This window comes from Pleuronectes platessa, chromosome 20 (assembly GCF_947347685.1).
Source record: "Pleuronectes platessa chromosome 20, fPlePla1.1, whole genome shotgun sequence".
Taxonomy (NCBI): Eukaryota; Metazoa; Chordata; class Actinopteri; order Pleuronectiformes; family Pleuronectidae; genus Pleuronectes; species Pleuronectes platessa.
In genome coordinates, this window is record NC_070645.1 from 10,358,186 (window position 1) to 10,379,473 (window position 21,288).

The 21,288-nt window shown below is 41.8% G+C and overlaps 1 protein-coding gene across 3 annotated transcripts in view; it reads left to right on the forward strand.

Annotated features, from left to right (window-relative positions):
* Positions 1–529: 529 nt before the first annotated feature.
* The window catches only part of myripb (myosin VIIA and Rab interacting protein b), a 96,615-nt gene continuing 75,856 nt past the window's right edge, over positions 530–21,288 (forward strand). For all 3 annotated transcript variants that reach the window (XM_053412661.1, XM_053412662.1, XM_053412663.1), the window contains exon 1: positions 530–639. In XM_053412661.1, coding sequence (XP_053268636.1) covers positions 530–639 — 110 coding nt within the window. The remainder of the gene's footprint in view (positions 640–21,288) is intronic.

Sequence of the window (21,288 nt, forward strand, 5' to 3'; positions counted from 1 at the left end):
TTTCTTCCCTCTTGGGCGAGTTCAAGTATCAAACTGACCGTGACCTGAAACAGTAAACAGAAAAATCTTTCCAGCCATTAGACTTTGGTTTGGAAACCAGCTCTCAGGGAGATTCATGCAGCAGACGAGCAACTGCATGGCGCCACAAAATATTTTGTTCACGATTTATAAAAGCAAACACTGCAGCCTTATTTGCATGGTGAGCTCATGCCCCTTCAGTGGAGCTTTACGTTCCAATGGGCTTGCTGTTGTGAAAACGTGACTGCACAATAAAAGCTAAGTCGTATCGATGCTGTAATTCCATAGCTTACAGAGTTTGATGATTAATTAATGAATGTCGACGTTTAACTCCAGAGGAGTGAATTGATTCCACAAATTCACATACGTTAAATGTCTCTGTGTTTCTTTCTTTAGGGTCGTCCCAGCCTCGGCCCCCAGAGCGGCAGTGCCCGTGCCTCTCCTCCTCCTCCTCCTCCTTTTTGTCTAGGAACAGCAGCAGCAGCAGCTCATTGTGGCGAGGCTAAGAGCGATGGGCCGGAAACTGGACCTGTCGGGCCTGACGGACGACGAGGCGGAGCACGTGCTGAAAGTGGTCCAACGGGACATGAAGCTGCGAAAGAACGAGGAGGAGAGGCTGAGGTGAGATGGGATTACCCTGCCGGGGCTTCTTCTCCAGCATTCTTTAGGATTTGAGAGGAGACGATATTGAGGCGTTAACATTCGGCTCTGAGCAGAAATGAGCAGGCATAGTTGTGTGCAGCGGGTTTCAGCTGACAGAGGCAACTACCATGTGATGTCAGTGTCTCTCTCTCTCTCTCGACGTATCTTATTGTATAAACCCAACAAATATAGTAACGCAAAAAAGAGATCTGTGGTTTTTTTATACCACAGGCACACTGTGAAAGTAACTGATTAAACTACGCTTTTAAACAGGCTTTTGACACTTAGCATTATTTGGAGACTGTTTTCTGGTTTCATACAGATTTTAGCCTTAATTGTTTAGCATCATATACCTGTACGTTGCCCTTGTGTGTTAATGCACAGGATTCTCATTTCAAAACAAATCTCCTGTAAGCATTTACAAATTTCACTGGATATTAACACCTGGGATTTGCTATCAGAATTAGCCTATGCAAGCTAGCCACAGTTGCCTGGCAGCCAGGAAAAATGCACAGGCATGGTGGCAAGTGGCTTTTATTTTCTTGTGTGTTATATATAAGACGATAAGTTTCAGATTAGACTCTGAATTTTGAGTGCAAAATTTATTGCTATTATACATTTCATATACCCCGAGTGAAAATGGAAAACTTGCCAGAGAAACATTTTCAGCCAGAAAATGACCTAAGGCTATTTTGCACACCCTAATTTATGGTAAATGTAATTGTAGCTTACTGCATTATCTGTAGGTGAAAAATGATGGCTTTACTTGCAGGCAATTTATTTCACACTTTAAAATTTTGAGTAAAATCAATCCGAGGTTGCAGCAAGTCCAGCAATAATTATCAAGACATCTCTTATCATTTGCATTCAAAGTTTCAGTGAGCCAAAAAACTTCGGTATATAAATAGTTTATTTAATCTGCATTTTTTATCATTTTAATTGGTTTCTTCTGTTGTCGTGACATCTGATTTGAAATGTGGAAGCATCACTTTGGTGTTTTGAGCTGCAGTGATTTCCTTGCATGTTACTTCAGAGTCTGAGGCCGTGAGGAGGAAGATGCATGTCTGCGGGTTTCAGCTTGTGGGCTCTCAGGTCTTTGTGGGTCAGGTGGGCCCGGGGCCTCCGGGGCCCTGCTGCCGTGTCACAGCTTCTCACTTAACATGCGACCAGTGCCGGCGCGCTCCTTTTCCTCACCTCCTGTCCTTCACTCGCTCCGTCGCACCCTCCCCACCCACTGTGACAGCCCCCCAGTCAGACGGGGATCCAGCTCGGTTGTGACAGGCCTCCGTGGGGGTTTTGCCATCAAATGTTTGGTGGTCGGGGTCAGCGTGGGTGTTTTGTGTTGTTTCAGCAGGACTAAGGGAGAACATTTGAGTCTTAAATCTCTGGTGTACTGTCAGAACAAAATTCAAAATATGTTTTTTGTTGCTTTGTGGTTGTACCCTATAATTTTCTAAACAGAGGAATGCTTTGTTGACTGTGTTCAAGGCCCCAGCATCAGCTATTTTGTTGTGGAGTTTGATGTCTGTATTCAGATTTGAACGGTGATCCTCAGTGGTTTTCTGTTCTTGAGTGGATGCCACGAGTCATTAGGCCTCTTAACTTCGACTGAACAACTTAGCTGTACTCTGAGGGAGCATAACAAAGTTGCGTCACAAACCAGAAAGCGAACGGCTATTGGCCCGTGACGCTGAAAACTCAACTTATTCCCCCCCCCTAATCAGTTTCAAAGCAGAGGCGCTGTATTCCCAAATTGCTGAGCTGTAAAACATTTCTCCCACTAAAGCTGTCACGAATGATGAAACATAAAATGTGCGCCTCTCAGGCTGTCAGTAGTGATGATGTTGATCCGATCACAGGCAAATATTTATCAGACAACATTTCTTCATGAAAGCAGCCACGCTCTTTATGTGGAGCCTTATTAAGCCTTTATGACTTGTTAGATGCTTTTAAAAGCAAAGTATCCAGAGCAGTTGAATACAAAGTGACAGTCGAATTAGCTCGTTTCTGCTGTTAACGCCCCTGACGTACAATTACACATCTGACATTGAGATTTTTCCCCCCCTCTTTCAATTTGTGAGATTTCACTTGTTTCATCTGCCGTCTGAAAACCTGACTGATTTCTCTGCTCCCTCAGAATCAGTGTTTGTCTCACGTCTCTTTTCTGTCCCATTCTTTCATTCAGAGTGATGGATAAGTCATCCAACTCGTGAAGCTAAGTAATTCTGCTCTTAAAGTATCAAATAGATATTGTTATCATCCATCCATTTATTATCTATACCGCTTATCCTTTGAGGGTCACAGGAAGTTCTGACATTGGGTGCTAGGCGGGGCACACACTGAAGAGGTCGCTGGCCTATCACAGGGTCAACATACAGAGAAAAACAATCATTCAAATATTTGACATTTTGACAATTTTTTCTGACATTTTATGGACCTACTTGCTTATTATTCATGATTGAGAGAGCGAAAATGCTTATTAATTAATCAATTTAAGCAAACACGAGTTAAAGCCGTATATTTTTCAACAGGAAGACGGGTTGTATGATGTCCCCACTTCAGTTTTATACAGTGAGGCCAATTAATTCATACCTCCCACTGTTCGCTGCCAAGTCGCAACTGGTTCTGATCAGGTTACACAAAGAGAGCAAAAAACCCCATTTGCCTTTCATATGAAATGTAAAGCACTTCACAGTTTACAGTATGTGAATAGGGACATGAAGCATGTTTCCAGCAGATGGTTGCAGAGTGTTTCGGCAGCTCGCTCTCTCTCCCTGTGACTTCGTCTCTTCCGTGCATGGCTGATATTTGTTTTCTTCCTAGAATGAAGTCAGCCCTGCAGAGTTGTAAATTACCATATTGAAGGGTTCGTGGGATAATTTATAAGCCTCAGCTGGCACTTAAAATTCTTCATTATAATTTTTCCCCCATGCTGAATAATAAAAAACGTTAAAACACTTAACTGATATTACCTTCTTTCTTATAAATGCACAACTGTAATAAATATGTATATAAAAAGATGCACATACGCTTGGTTAATGACAATCTGCACCTTTTTTAAACTGCACCTTCAACTGCAAGTTTTAATGTGTGCAACTGCAGCTTGTGCATCATGCATCTAAAAGCTTTTATCACTTATTTCAAACTGTACAAAAGTTAAAATGAAACATGATCAATAGTCCTCCATAAAACATGAATACATTAACAGCTTAAAGGCTTTGGATTGTTTTTTTTAATGGGCTTTTCTTTTAAAGGTTTGGATTTTGAGCATAGACTGCATAGACATTGAAGAGACAGGGTGGGTATACATATAAATGTTCCTATAAAAAGACTGATATCACATACATATAAATTATTAGGCAGGTAAAAGGTACTACCCTGTAAAACTGCACATATAAACTGTATACATTATATATTCATACGATCTTATAATAATTTGTCGGTTCTGAGAGATTGGCAGTAAAACGCTTTTAAATGAAATCATGAAAAAGCCTCTAAAAGGATTTAAAAGACATGGCGAAAGGAAAATTGATCCCATAACCTCAAATGGGGACATTTTATAGTGTTATTTCATTCACGTCTTCACGTGTTAAAATGCTCTGCACATCCTGTTTTCACTCATGCTGCCTGATCAACCCTCTCCCCAGGACCGTGTGGTTGAACACGCTGACCTTGACTCCCCTGTGAGCTTTCTCTCACCTTTTCGCCTGCAGGACAGCTGATGATACATTTCAGTGTCACCGTTGGAAAAACTGAGGTTTGAATAATACAATTAATGATGCCTGAATTTCATTTAGCCGCAGATTCTTGCTGTCACCCTGTCATGGCTCACTGTGACGCTTAAATAGAGCAGCACCATCGTTAATGTTAACACCTGTTCTTTCCCTACGATGACAAGCCAACATGTCTACAGTAAAAAAGTGCCTCTAATTTACAAACTCAGGTGACCTCCACTGCAGCAGCTGCAAAGCACAACACCAAGAAGAAGTCGAGCGTCTGCCTCTCACTATTAAAAGCACCATCTAAGGTTTTTAACCTACAGGAGCTCTAAGGCGATTTGTTCCCTGTTTGTCTGCATCTTCTGCACATTGGTGGTTGAATTGAAGGAAGGACAGGGAAGGAAATATGCAATTGATGCAATGTTTCAAATCAAAAGGAAATAAAAATAAACGAAATGACAATGTTTTTCATAATACGTTTAATACATTAATTCGGCTTTTTGTGAAATGGTGACCGTAAACTGAATACGGATCCCAAATCAATCTTAAACTAGTGTGTCACTCAGAGGAGCGCATACCTCCTCCAAGGCCCAACAGTCCTCTTATGAAACCACATTTAAATTCACTGGATCCGGATTTGTATTCGGATCCTCCCCAAATCAAACAAAATGTGGAAAAATGTCCAATCTCACAATGTTGAAGGAAGTACAAAATACATCCTGGATCTGCCACCTGATCCGGATTTGCACCGACATTTTATGGGATCTTTCCTGACACACTTCTGATCCTTTCATTAAGTTTAATGTTCATCCATACAGGAGTTTTTGCTTAATCCAGGAAACAAACAACAATCAAACAAATGCAGACGAAAACATAACCTCTAAAATGATAATTATTCACACTTGAGGAATCTCACTTCCACTACCTCAAGTTCTGCTCATTAGTTTTTCACTTACATTAAAGCCTTTATTGTTATGACTTCTCTGGATCTGTTATGTTATATATATTTTAGACTCTTCTGCATGTTTGATGTTTACCCCGAATTGAATTAACCTGGAAGCTTTGTGCAACTCTGTTGGAATTAATAAAAACTAATCTTTGGTCACTTCTGCGACTGAAGGGTGTGAGATTGTGATTCAGCCAATTAGAGAAGGTGAGCTTCTCAACCTCGTGGCCTCCGCGCTCTCAGTGGCCATCCGTCTGGAGAGGCTCATTACGAAGCAGCAGGGAAGCTCAGGGGAGCGCAGGCGTGGGCCTACTTAACAAACAGCTCTCCCAGGGGCCACAGACTGGGGAAATGATTATAGAGAGAAATAACTATCTATCTATCCACGCCGGTGGAGTGAGCGGTGAGAAGATGGCTGGAGCAGCAGCCACTTGTGACTCTTATGGGTAATTTGCCTTCAGCGTTGGGAAGGATCTGCTCTACAAGTGTGTCTGTCAAGTCCCTGTATGGATGAGCCAATAACTGTACCTGTAACGCTCACCCCCAAAACTCCTTTCACCTGCCACTGTGACGAGAACAATCTTTGTATGTGTTGCTTCAGCTTCCCAGGGAGAATTGAATACGGCAAAGGTTTGGAAAGTGCTTGGATAAGTCTCAGTTGTTGTTGAAGCCGTGGGGCAGTGCACCCCCCGATAGTCATTCTTTATCCAGTGTAATCTTTCACACTTTCTTTGTGTTTGGTAATTCCTGGTGCCGGAATGCAGCCGTCTCTTTCCCACAACCGTTGTACCAGATTATTCGAAGGTGACGCACTAGCAGTCTGAATTTCGTCGTTAAAACACTGGAATAACGTTGTGAGAAAGAAAAGTGAGGCCGAGCTGTAACCACAGGCTTCTAATGTCTGAGTCTGTATACCTGTCAGGTTTCATATTGGGTTTAATAGGTCTCATGCATTCAAAGGCTTTGGCGCTTTTCTTTTTTCTTTATTCCCATAGTTGTTTCTTTCAGCTCTAGGGGATATGACAGGCAGGCAGGCAGGGAGCAGGAGTCACGCTGCGAGGGCCAGGATCTCTCTGAAAGAAGGTGGCAGGGGGATGTCACTCTGTGCAGGGATGGAGCTGACCTCTATTTCCTCCTGTATTTATCCTCTTGCCTCTCTGTCTGGAGTAGACACGCATACACACACAGCCCTGCAGGACGACTTCAAATAGTGTATTATTTGTTCAAACCGGGATAAAAGTCTATCGGCTTCTGTTCGGCCCAAATGGCTCTTTATTCACGATGATTGATAAATTGGTTTTATTGGATTTCCGAGCAGTAGCAGTCAGAGGATATTGCAGGTCGTTGCAGGCCGGTCCCTTTGGGCTGCACCGCCATATCCTCTATTAGAGCAGCACTAAATGGGGACCAATCAACTTCCACTTTCAGGTCTAAGTTCATGTCCTTCCATAGCAGCTGCTCAAATTTCAATTTCCGACTTATTTTATTAAACATCCCTCCTTCATACACAGTCTTATATCAACTGTGGAGTATTGAAAAGTTTGTACTTTAGCTTCTGTATTGGATTGATTTGTTTCTTTAATGAGGCGGGTTTTCCCAGACTAGTGAACTAATGAACCCAACTTCTCTCCGTTGGGGGGAAAAATCCAGAGATCTGGAAACCAGTCCAGCGCAGCAGCTTAACGGCTGCTTGAATAGCTGCATTGTGTTGAACAGACATGTATTATTCCTTGTTTCTCTGTGTCTAAGGTGTTTATTCTGTGTAATAATCCAGCGTTGGGTCGCATGTTAACATGTGACGTTCTTTCCCATGAATCGGCCCAAAGCTGCGGGGATGTAACGTCTCGCAACACATACGCAGAAGCCCATCAACACACTCTGTGGCTAATCGCCCTCGCCTCCCTCCATCTTTAAAATGAATGTAGTTTTTTCTGTTGCAGCCAGGAAAGGGGGGGTGGGGACGGAGTTATTTTGGGTTGTTGTTCTTTTGGTGCGGATTAGCTGTGTTATGTTATTGGTGTGAGTCATGTTGGGATGTGGGTTTGTCTTTTGATGTGGCAGTGCTGTGTATGGACATATTGATCTCATCAGCTCTGTGTGTGTGTGTGTGTGTGTGTGTGTGTGTGTGTGTGTGTGTGTGTGTGTGTGTGTGTGTGTGTGTGTGTGTGTGTGTGTGTGTGTGTGTGTGTGTGTGTGTGTGTGTGTGTGTGTGTGTGTGTGTGTGTGTGTTGTTTCTGACCTTTCCATACAGCCACATTGGCAGGCATATTCCCAGTAGAGTTCATTCATCAGAATCCGCCTTGTTGGCGAAGTATGTGAACACATTAAATACATTTTTACATTGCTCTCAGTATGTCTACATAGATGTAGACATGCAGCTGGGACAAGTACAAATTATATCAAAGACTGGTACAAAAGTATTTATATTACAGTTTTTGATGGTCCAGATTGTACAGAGCAATAGCATGTGAGAAGAAATATGCAGTGTATTGAAAACAGTAATGACCAAAACCATAAAAGTACACGTTATGAGAGTGTGTAAACAAGTCAACTACTGTATGACGTATAGAGGACAAGTTGTGCAAGGAAGCTCCTCTAAAAAAAGAATACTATTTGATTTGTCATCCTCTTTCACGATCTGCCAGTGATGGCATTATATTTGTTTTGAACCGTTTAACGTATGCTAGGCTAATCTTAAGTTTTCAATCCTACTGTATTGTTGTTTCCTCCGCTACTGTCTGGTTTGCTTGTTGGATTTCTTTGTCAGCACATTTGGAGGACTGGTGGGCCTCGGCGAAGGTTTCCACTCTCCTGAGTGCCATTCATGTGCAGTGTTTGTATGAAAAAGGAGGAAAACCCTTTTCTTACAGTACAGTTTTTAATTGCATCGGAGCTGCTGTGCGATTGTTGTGGCCCGACTTGTTTGCAGTAATGTTTTAAAGATGTCAACCTGCTCTTCTGAGACGGTACCACGTTGGAAGAGAAGTAGATTTATAAAGGTCAGAATGTAGATATCCTGCAATAGAAAATGTGTATCATTTCAAGTTGTTTGCATATTTTTAGTAAATGTTGAATTGTCACTTAATTTTCAAAAACAACAACGAGCACCTCTTCTCTTGTTTCCCTGCTGAATCCTGATCGACGCAGTTTCGCTATAATTTGCTTTCATGCGTTCGGGGCTGGTGAGGTGATCTGTGCAGCCACTGCCGACTCTGAGATTTCTAATTAGTTTTTAATATGGCCCTTAGTAGATGATGTTAAATCTAATTAAACTTAATTAGTAGACAGAAATATAGTCCCACTGACCATGGCAATTATACATGGGCGTGATTACGCATACGTGTTCATTGTCTCAGTCTCCCGCTGTCCCTGTCGGATGCAGTAGCTTTTTAACATTGTAACTGTAAACCGGGTCGGCCCTGTACCTCTGGGGGCCGTGAGCAGGATAAGATTGGGGGCCTTGCCTCGCAGTGAGAGGCGGTGAATTATTTATAGAACCAGATATTGTTTTCATTACAGCCCTTATTCCTTCTCAGTTTAAAGCATCATCTTGGTAATTATAATTAATAAAGTCAGACATTTTCACGATTTTGTTAAACAATGCAGTTTTATTATCCCCTACAAACATTCCGTGACATTAGCACCCAATCAAGCAACAACTAAAAGTGCCTTAGTAAACAACAAATATTTAGTTGCCAGAGACGTTCCTTCTTTTTCCTTTTCTTTTCTTTCTTTGGAACCTTATGCTTTTTTCCTCAGACATTTCACAATTCAAATCACAAACTGTTCACTTACTGAGGTAGGGGGCGCTGCCTCCCAGCCACAGGTTGCGTTATGTATGTACGACGTTGTTGCCAGGTTTCGATCACAAAAATGTGATGATAAGCAAACGATGCAGGGCCGTCTCTAACTCTAAATATAAGCAAGATACCATATGCTTTTTTAGAACTCGCATATGAAGTATACGTTCTTATTGTTCTTATTTAACATTATGATAAACAATCCTGACCTCTGGAGTTGATATGTCATGTGAATAGTTTGTCACAAAGCTTGCAAAAGAAGTTTGCTTCTCAGTATCCCTACAGAGGGTGCATCAGTGTGTGCCTGTGAGGTACCAGACTCTCCCGCGCTGCACTTAGTGTCCTAAGCATGTGATGCATTACGGAGTCTGACGGAGGAAGATTCTGATTTCCCCCGAGTGTGACAAATCAGCAGCTGCACCGCGCCGCCGTCCTCTGGAGCTGCTGAGCCCACGGGATCGGCTGATGAGATAGTGAAAAATAATCCGCCCCAACTACTTGTGGCACGCTCGCTTTCATGGTTCATACATCGCTTCAGCATTTCCAGCTGACTGAATAGATAGTTCTTCCTCAATAACCTTGCCTGCGCGAGTGTGTTTATCTGTTTGTGTATGTGTGTGTGTCTCTGCCAGTGTCATTAAGCCCCTGTTCACTCAGGGTCAAATGGAGATGGGGGGAGTGGATCACTGCTCGGCGTTTCTCTAGATTACCTGTATACATTTCCACACTAATAAACTCTGGAGTTATCAACAGGAAAACTGATGTTACTTTCATTTATCTCGGGAGTTGGAACTGAGAATGATGCCACACCATGAAATCGTTTGGAGCCAGAGTCTGCACAGCATTGATCAGGAGATAGAGTCACGGTGTCGAGGTCCCAACGATTAATGCGCACACGAATCAGTCTCAGCTGTCAATCAATATTAATTTTCATTTCGTGTCAAATAATTAATTAAAACCAAACTTACCGTAAATATGTGTGATAAGAACCGCGCAAAATGACACCATTTTTGCAAAAAATTGATCAACATTTTTAGATTGGTCCTGCTCATATCCACTAACATGGAGGAGGCAGGATTTATGACCTATACTGCAACCAACCACCAGGGGCGCTTTGACTTCACTTTTGGAGCACTGTCGTGTTGTCAACATTTTTGTTTTACAGAATAAAAAATTTAGAAAAGATTGGTTTACATTTTACGCAATGTAAAGCAATGTATGTGAATTTTTCCTTTATTCAAGTTCTATGTATCTGGTTCTATTTGCGTTTAATTATTTTAATTATTTGCAATAAAGTGTTGAACCGTTAAATATCTAGCGTCAATTACATTTCTTTGTCATAACAGTTTGACAAAGAACTTGTTAACAACATAAATTGGTATCGTCAATTCTTAACTCCCTAATATTTTTATCAGCATCGCCCCCCCAAAAAAACGATATTGGTCCCCCTCTAGTTTGAACTTGGATTCCAATTTCCCATTTTAAACATAGGTCTTTTTAGGACAGACTGGGAGCAGTTATGTTCCATCTACAATTACCTTTTATATTTGCCCACTTCTGCTGTGATTACTTGTGCCGCTGTTAGCCAAATGTCATGTGTAGTCTGGAGTCAGAGGACACGAGTTGGAAATAATTTGTTATCTCACCGTTTCTGCTTCCTGAATATCTATCTTGCCTCCATCGGTGCTTTTCTTTCCATTCAGTTGTCATATCCTCATTTGCAGTGGCCTGGTTGTGTTGAGACGGAGCTCGCTGTTGGACGAACTGCTCTCCGTCCACAGGGAGTGGGTGATTCCGGGAAAGGCAGCAGGGAGACTTTCTTTTTGTTTGAATAATTGCCACACTTTTCTCACCCAGTCGAGCTCTTCATTACGTCCCCGCAGGCCGAGAGACAAAGGACTCATTTACCTCTCAAAAAGCCACTCATTCATCCCATTGACCTTATCTCCCGCACGATATTGAAGTGATTGAACTTTGCCATGTGTGTTAATTTGGAGGGACTCTGCTTTTTTCCTGGGTATTTGGCAGCGAGGTTCAAGTGCTTGGACACAGTCAGGTAGCTGCAGTATCAGAGCGGGACTGTCTTCGTGGGAGTTCTGTGTGAGGGAACAAGTGAAGGATCCTCTGAGGGATTACAGTGTGAGGAGGAGGGAGACAGACAGTACGCTCTGTCCGAGGTACAGTCTGCCTCATTACAGAAAATGGATCCTCCTCTTCCTTTTGTATGAGCGCTGCACTGTGGTGTTCTTTAAACCTCTCTGTATTCAGGTAATGTTCTGTCTCTGTTCCAGTTGTCTCGTTCTTCCCCTGAGGTGTCTTCACTGTCATCATCCACCCTGAGCATTTCAATGCAGTGTGTGAGAGCTGAACAGAGGGGTCTTATGTGGGGGAAGGACAAAGAGGATAACTTTACATGTAGCTTTATCAACATTTTCAGATTTATTTACTGACCAATAGACTGCGGTAGGTAATTCGATTTCTTAAATTAAAAGAAATACACGTCTTATAAGGTTTCCTAAAGATGGTTTCCAATGCTTGAATGTTGAGAACAGGGTGAGACGTCATGATTGGTTTGGTGTGTGCATTGTTGGGGGCGTGGATACGACACCTCCACACAAACTGTGGCTCCAAATAACATCACCAGCCCAAGATAGCGGCACCCGAATCCCAGATACAGATTTTTGGCTTAATTTTTGTACAATGGGGAAAAGGTGTAAATACAGTCATTGAACTGCCTATAATACAATAAATATTAAGTATGAATTTGAAAAAAGTCAGTCGAGTCATATTTCCAGCAAAAAATCTGACTTTTTCAAAAGTTCAACCTTTTCGAATTAAATTTTTTTTTTTTCATTAACAATCCGAACTTCACAAGATACATTTTTTTATTTGTTTATTTAATCCATCGCTGCCACCTTGTGAATGGTAAGGAGAGAGGATAAAGATGAAAGAATTTGACCTTTTAAAGTGTTGCCTTTAAGTGTGCTGCAGATTTTAAAAGATTAACAGGCATTGTCTTTGCTAACAGGGCTTACTAGCGTGCTTCCATTTGTGGACCAATTAACTACAAAATGCGTCATTCCCAGTGAAAGCTCTTCAACTAAGCAATACCTCAGCTGAGGTAATCATCATAGATAATGGAGGCAGCAGACGGATTCGGCAAATTGTTACTAATAGTAATCCGTCCTTTATTTTGCACACGTGCTTGTATACACTCACACAAACACACAAAATTAAATTACTATTGAGCTTTGGCTATAGACCTGTTCTCCCTGATCTCCCTTAGTTCCTAGATCTTTAACCCTCAAACCTCAAGTGCTTTAATTTATGAGCGTACCCCTACATACATACTGTAAATTAGACAGAGCAGCTAACTGGTATTGACTGTGGAGCGGATGGAGAGGTTTGCTACTGGTGGCTGTGAGTGTACAAAGGATGGGACAAGGTAGTGTTCTGCAACATGATCAAGATCTTTCTGCCTGAGTTTGGACGTCCAGTGATCTTCATGTCCTCCTCAGCTGGGTCGTGTGTGTGTGTACTCATTTTTGCTACCTCTTTAGGACCTTTTCCAGTAAAACCACTGACCTCGTCAGGACCAGTAGACCTCACAGGGACCATAGCCTAATGAGGCATACGATGTGAATGTGAATTCTGGTTTGGTTAAGGTTAGGATTTGGACTAGATTGGTTATGAATGAAAGTTGATGTCCTAACAAGGAGAGCTGTGCAAACCTTTTGTGTGTGTGATCCAGGTAACACTCATGTTTTTGGGAAGTGAATCTGTTCCACTGTCACATTATGGGGACTTTTCTTTCTAAATTTTAAGGTGAATGCATGTTTTAAGGCTAATTTAGGTCAGGGTTAGGTTAAGGTAAGTCTGTTACTTTGGTAACGAAGTCTCCAGGAAATCATTCTAAATCAATGTTATGTTGAATGAAGTGTTTTTGTTGTATTAGTGTTGAAATGTGAAGGACCTGATTCATGTCTCACCAAGGACCTTTTCTGTCTTCCATCAGTCAACACCACTCAGTGGAGCAAACATGCTTTTCATTTCTTGTCTCTTCATCATCCTCTTTCTCATCCCTTGTTCCTCTTGTTTTATAAGAAAAATCAATGGCACCACTGTACGTCAGTGTACAGTGTTTGTTTTGTATCTGCCGTCTCCTCTTCTCTGCGCATGTCGAGGTGATGGCTTCATGTTGCTGATATGCTCATATGGCTCTGCTGAGCGCCATGAGCTCTCCCCTTGTATTTAAACACAGTATTATAGCAAGAACCACATAAAACACATCCAATTAAAACAAGGCCACTTTTTCTTCTCCTCCGTCCTCATAAGGATTATGGAGTAGACTTAAATCACCCCTTTAAATGCTTTTATGATTCAATCTTGCTTTTATTTTCAGGGTTTTGATCCTTCACACTTTTAATCTGTGCTTACTTTCAACTTATGTTTTACGATATTTTATTTCATGCATCTTGTTAATCCTGTTTTATTATTCCCCTTTTCTTTGCTTGTGCTTGTTATTCACTCTCTGTGCTTTTCCAGTTCTATTTTTTAAAGCCACTAGTAAAGGGGTCTGAGATTAGATGTTTTAAGTTTCTTTTCACGATGGTGCAGCCTGTGTTGGTGATGATGAGAATTATTTGCCATGTTTTTTTTATTACAACTAAATCTTTTTTTTTCCTGCGTAGTAATGGCATCCTTTTAACTGCACATCTTAGAGTAACTGTGAAAGAAACCATTTAGTTGCATCACCCGCTCTGTAGAGCCGGCTGTGACTCCTTTGTGCTCTCACCCCGTAGCTGCATGCACTCATCAGACTGGGCTGCAAAGTGTGATGGTTGATATTTTGACAGGGCTCAGAAAACCTTAATGAGCCTCTTGGTATTTGTTGACTCTTCAAATGTGTGTGTGTGTGAACATGTGTGTAAATGCACAGTTTATCTTCAGTTTTCTCGGAACCCGGCAGAAAGGGCCCCAGTGAAACCCAAGCAACTCTCCCCACACTTCTCATGACCTTTCAGCCACCAGCAGAGTAAATACAGAGGAGGACGCACCAGATCATTGCTACCTCCAGTTTATCCAAATTAAAGAGGTCTTAAGTAACGTGTTATTGTTAGAAACTTCACTAACCACCGTCCTGCCCTCTAATCAAAGACAAAAAATCCTTTAAACCCCCCAAAACGTTTTAAAAAATACATAGAAATCTGAAATGTAAAGATTTATTTGTCATATGATCCATCACATTTGAAGCGTTTAGTCGCGTTCAGTCAACCAGAGATCGATTGACATGCAGTAAACAACACAGGGGGTTGACTTTACTTGGCCAGGCATCCATGAAGACTGTACCCATGACTTGTAATCAAAACAACCCAGTAATGACAGCATGGAGTCGTCCACAGCTTCTACATCACCACCATTAAGCATGGCTGCGGTCTGAGGTGAGAGGAGCAGGCGCCGACCTTTTATATGAAGCATATTATGTAGGGTTACTTCAGTCAATATTGTCTTTTTGATGAAGATGCATTAAAAGTGTGCATTAGATGGATTTTCTGAGGAGATTAAGGTTTTCATCTCAACCTAGAGTGTACTCGTCTCTTTATCTTAATACCTGATGTTTTTCTGTCCATGCACCGTCACATGAATCGAATCAATCAAGCTTCACCCAGGATCTCTATTGTTCATCGGGGACGCCACTCTACCACCGGTGGTCGTTTTTCAAGCGGTGTGCGTTTCCCAGGGGAACCATCGCTGCTCGAGCGACTGGTTTCTGGAAATTATGAGTCACAGCTGGGGCCTGCGGTTGGCTCGCCCTCCTCCCTTTAATGACTGCAGGAGTCGTGTGTTCTGATAAAACCGTTGCTTTGGTAATAAAGCAGCAGGCTAAACACAGATCCTCCTTTCTCAAGTGTTTGCTGATGGAGGGGTTTTGAACCTTTTTTAAACTTGAACCCAGAGTAGACGATGTGAAGCTTGAAAACAAAAAACCTTCTCTGATCATTCTGTCAAGCACTGATGATAGAAAATAATAAAAGTGGAATCAATAATTGAAGAAATTTGTAAAATGGAACGACGTAAAGCATTTGATTGATTTAATAGAAGAGAATTTGTGACATCACTCTACTCGTCATGTGGAGTATCACTGGGGGGGGGGGGGGGGGGTTCAGTTGTGTTGCTAGTAGCAACCACTACTGGCACAGTTAAAGTCACAGCTTCATCAAACCAGGTGTCATTTCCTTCCACCAGGGGTCTCTCAATAATGACAATAACAAAAGCGGTAACATTTTAAAGTTTGCAGCATCTACAGATTAGGAGTCTGTTGGTGTTGTGGGCGGCGCGGTGGAACAGTGGTTAGCACTGTTGCCTCACAGCAATTCATTTTTGATTCAAATCCAAGTCTGGCCTCTCTGTGGAGTTTCCTTGTGGGTTTTGTTTGACTCTAACATGACCTTAGTTGTTAATGTGGGTGTGAATGGTTGCTGGACTCTATAGGTCAGCCCTGCGATACACTGGCGACCTGTCCAGGGTGTTCCCCGCCTCTTGCCCAATGACAGCTGGGGTTGGCTGCAGCTCTTCCTGTGACCCTTAAAAGATGATAAACTAATAATAAATTATGGATATCCAGGTGAATGTCCAAAAGCTATTTTTAACCAATCAATGGGACTATGACAACCACGTGCCTGTGACCATATCTTATAATTTTCTGATTGAGATGATTGATCAACATCTTTAATATTGTTCTACAAAACCATTTCAGTAATTTGACAATCACTCAGTCAAACCCACAGAGGCCAAATGCGGTCGTCAACCTTTACTGGTGCCGTCTGTGTAGCTTTCTGCGTAGCTAGTTAACTACACACAGCTACACAATGTGTGTTTCTGTACAGAGCTTTACATGTGGTCGTGTGGAGACGTCATGAAGCTCTGTGGGACGTGTATGATCCTGCATTTTTTTGGAGCTTATAACAACAAACAACAAACAAAACAAAAAGTGACGGGATTTGTCGACCTTTGAAATGATCCAATCTTTAGTTAATCCCTGCTCGCACGGCTCCAAACTTTGTGGGAGTAAAATACAACATGATGTTACCCACCAGGGCTTTTTGAAGACTAAACAGGAATCTAACAGCTCTTATCCGTCACTCAGTAGCTATTATAGAGGCCTCTGTACTGTACAGTGTTGCACCATGTTATTGAGATAATTTTGGATGGTGTTCTCTGCTTTTACATTTCACAAGAGGAGGATTTAAAAGCCTTCGATGTCATTTATACTCCTAAATCTAGTCCGACGTTTTCCACTCGATTAAACCCTGAAAGGTTTGGGCATATTCTCTCGTTTGACTGCAAATCTAATGTAATGTCTACGCTTGTAGCAGTCAACTGCAAAATATAGACTTTCTCCTCGCCTCTCTGCTCTCCTGTATGGAACTGTCAGCAGGAGATAAGCTGCGGCTGAAATAGGAAGTCCGTCTGTGATGTGTGGTTTGTTGAGGAGGATGTGGCGCCTGCAAGGACGGGCAGGAGGGGGGGACAGACGGTAGGGATGGTTAGAGAGAGCCAGAGAGACACAGCGGGATAGAGGGAGAAAGTTGGAGAGAGGACGGAGGACAAACTGTCGGAGGATGTTTTTCACTCCGCCCTTGATGAGACACCAGAGATACAGATGCTGTGAGCGCTGCCCTATTAGCTGAGGCTGCCACAGCAGCTGCTGTGTGTTTCTATTAGACTGAAGAGTTCTTGATCAAATGTGATGCTCTGTGTATGTGTGTTTTCACAGACACGTGTGTGTAATTGTTGGAATCTTTTAAGGGGCCCAGGGAGATATACAGTAGATATGAGTTCAACTTCTGCTCTATATCCAAATTAGAGCACAATCGTTTTATTGGTTGGCCAATAAAAGTCGTCCGATGTTATCCATTAACATATTGTTATCTGTGTTTTCTGATGTGCACCATCAAACTATTGTTTTGTAGAAAAACATTATGTGGAAGTTTGGATAGAACTACTTCATTATGATGATCATGATTCTTTTTTTGATGTTTGCAATCATCTATACAATGCAGTGCATTTATGTTGACAATGTCTGGTTCTTTTGGGGCAGCTGTGGCGTACAGAGGGTCGTCCGATAACTAGAAGGTTGGTGGTTTGATCCCCGGCTCCTCAGTCTGAATGCCAAAGTGTCCTTGGGCAAGACCCTGTGCCTTAGTTGCTCCTGACGTCTGTGATTACAATGTGTTAATGGTGTGTGATAGAAAAAGTGTTGCGTATGGTAGCGACATATGAATGTGTGTGAACAGGTGAATGCTACTTGTACTGTATAACGCTTTGAATTGTCGATAAGACCAAATACAGTCTATTCTATTCTCTGTAAGCTCTATTTATTTGGTATAGAGTTTATTTATTATATATAGATACATGAGCTTAATAATATCAGTGTTGGCAACAGGCCCAAATAATCCAGAGCACGCAATCAATCATATAAAGATGAACACATTTCTCTGTAACTCTGATTATGTGCACACAATGAAGGTCTTTTCTGAAAACCTAATCATTGTATATAACATAAAGCTGCTTTTATTATACGTCTTTCAACTTGGGATGGGAGGACTATTGCAGGTCAGCAGAGGCAACCCTTGTGGCTTGGATGGCTGAAACCCAGCTGAGTGCATGCAAACCTCCTCTGCTGTCTTAATCTTTCTCCTTTTCTCAAACAACCGCTCCGTTTTCTTTGGCACCAGCCACATATACGTAGCCTTGTGTCGAAATTCCGCAATAACAAGCAGTGGTGCATTGCTCAAATAAGGTCTCAGAGCCCGGGTGACTCCTGAGCGAGGAACAACAACAGTCTGGGAGCCCCACGCTGTGATGGAGTGCCACAGTCGCCTCCAGTTACTTGCTGAGTCAGTTCCAGTTGATTGGAAAAAAAAAAAATAAAAATCTGGACAAACTCGAGCTGTGGCTAAACGTCTTTTGTGATGACTCAGCGGAAAGGACACTATTGCACGCTTTAGGTTTTGTCACCTTATCGCTTTATATTTTTTCCTTCACCCTCCTCCTTGTATAAAAGCAACTCTCACTCTCTTTCTCTCTTTTGACTCTTTCAATTTTTTCCCTTGGTGATGGTGGTTTTGGCAGCACTGCTAATACCTTCGTCTGACATATATTTCATTTTTACAGGCTGAGAGGAGGCTGTGTTGAAGCCCGTCCAATATCTCTCTCTCTCTCACCTCCCTAGTCCATCACTCGGCTTGTAATGTTCAGTCATCGTAAACACTTAGGTTTGTGCAGTACATCACGGGTAGTGGATTAAGTCTGGGGCGGACTGCTCATCTCCTGGAGCCCATTTGTTCAGAGCTGGAACATCGTACACTCTTCATCTGTAATTACAGCTGTGGTCAGGTGAAGTAAAGCGAAGAGGCCGTGTGGAGACATGTGGACCACATACACAGGCTCCAGTGAGAATTGTCAAGGTGGTAATCTTGTTCTCACGCACCCTGTTTGGTCAGAACTTTTCAGTTGAGTCTGAACCAAAATAACAGGTGGGAAAGGTGTCTCGGACCATGGTCCAGACCAGCGGACCAAAATCTGACTGAGACCCATTGTGAGACAGCAGACTAGAAGAAGCAGAAGCAACCAGCAGGATTGCTTGTAGTCTTTACCTCCAACAAAATTATGTTTGAACAAACACATTTTGCAAGTAGTCATATGATGAAATTACAGTTGTAATGAAATCAACGGAATGACCTGGTCAATGTCAAGTATAGGTCGATGCATATAACCTGTGTATGTGATACACAAGTCTTTAGTCTGCTCCTTTAATTTCAATGTGAAACTAATCACTAACTTAATCGAATGTAAATAATGTAACAAATACGTGAGCCTGGGTTCAGGCTGTGATCCAGTCTTTCAGGTGTGAAACATGAGTAATGTCAAGCTAAGGTTTGTTTCAACTCACAAAGTTGAGTTATACAGCTTTAATTAATCCATTAATGATCATTTCACTTATGAACTGTAATTGTTTAAGCTTGATACTCTGAGTTAAAACAACTAACCATGCTACATTATCGATTAAGAGAATTTACTTTCTCACAGTTTCAACTCAGATTTTCAAGTCAAGATAACTATGTTCACAATAATTACCATTTTGTGTAGTATTAAAACTTGTTTTTCAGCCAGCAATTGAACTTTAGTTTTCAAATTAAGTAGATTCATCTTTATACCGTATCTTGACTCATAATTGTCGGTTCAGTAGTTTCCTGAAACATCACACTGTGAATACACTTACAACTCAAATTCCTTCAAAAATGTTTATTGGACAATTGAGTCAACGCGCAGCCAAAACTTCAAATCTAATGTAAAGGAAAACACATGAACAGATGTGTAAGTCCCATCGTAATCTTTAATTGCCACTAAGTATATAGCAAGCCTGATTTTATTATTATCATTATGATTATTATTGCTGTGAGACTGTGGCGCGCAGGAGTCAGGCTGACCCCGTCGATCCGCTCTGTTTTATTGGAGGCCGGTTGTGTTTTATGACTGTGTCGCCCGTACCGAGGGCTTTGCACAGCTGCACTCCTCAGTTGCCAGGTTGTGTGAAACTAACACAAATATGTTAATGGGGCTCTGCCGCTGCTCTTCAAGGGGGTTGCCAGGCCTGACCGCAACGCCGGATTGTGAAAACAAAACGGCACAGTAACTGTTCTTGTAAGTGGCTTTGTGATGTTAGAACAACATGCATATGGTTCAGCGTGTAAATATTTGGACAAGTTTGTCTCGGACCCCAGCACGTTGGGTAGTGAAAGGAAAAAAAGTGCTGAGTTTCAGCTTTATTTTCGGCTGTTTTCACACTATGAACTGTAAAGAAATAATAAAGCCCTTTACCTCCTATGGGCATAAAGCCCTGTACTGTTCAACCAATATAGATGTGCAGACATCCAAACACCCTCAAAGCTGAAAGTCAGCACTTTAAATCCTGGGTTTCTTTTGACATTGTGATGGCATAGAACCCAAACACATCACTTTCTTGATAGTTACAGACTTTACTGTGGGGCAGTGCGGTGCTGCACCAACCATATCCAACAATCCATTATTTCCCTCATCTTTAAAGTGTCTTTCATTAAGAGACAGCGAGGGGGAAATACAAATTCCTCTAATGTGTTTTGAAATGCTCTCATCTGTTTGCTGTCTTGGAAAATGACCTTCTCCGATGAGCCCATAGGGAGCACTGTTGTCCATGTTGTCAGGACTGGGCTCCAGCGACTGTTTACACACATGGCTGCACTTTGTCTGTCCCACTGGCTGACCACAGGCCTCAGACCAGACCGATTGACACACTTCCGCCAGTCTTTTCTGAAACCACAATCTCAAATCTGTTTATTTTTTTATTTTATAATACTGTATTCAGCTCTTGGTGACCTACTCTGGTGCTGATGCATTTGTGACTTGGTGACAATTTTCTTTTTCATATTAGTCTTTGTTTTTAATGCAATGGAAACAAGCAATGTGGCTTTCACTCTTGAGGAAAGTTTCATTTTCTCTTCTAGTTTTTGTGTAACCTGCTTGAGACGAAAAGGCCAATTTCTAAGTTGTCATTTCAGGCCTTTATCATAGAGCTGTTTATAATCATTTTAATTTGTAACTGTATAGTTTTTATGTCTAATTGGTTCTGCGCTGCCCTCCTTTGGAGTCAGGTGTCACTGCACATTTTACTGCCCTGATTTTCTCCAGTTTGCCTAATTAGCTTGATGTGGATTCCATCCCTGGTTTTTTTTCGAAATACTACGATATTGAAACATTAGTTTTTATTTTATAAGTGATGTGTGAAATATGACTCCTCCATCTGTACGTGGTCATTAGGCTTCATTGGGGTCTTTTCAGAAATATTCTTTAGGCAATTTCATGTGGGCTGTCGAGCTGAAAAGTTAAATGAGTCTCCTTGTAATGCTCAGTCACACTCATGGTTTTATGGGTGTGTGTGTATAGTTATAGTTAAGTCACACAGAAGCTACTGGTGGATATTGTCCATGTGAAGGCTAATAATGGCTCCCTTCTTTAATTTCCGGGGGCCTCCTGAGGAAACACACAGATGCACACACACATACACAAACACAGACGTTGTTAAGGATACATTTCTAGATTGAAATGGGCTGAGGGGTTTCCT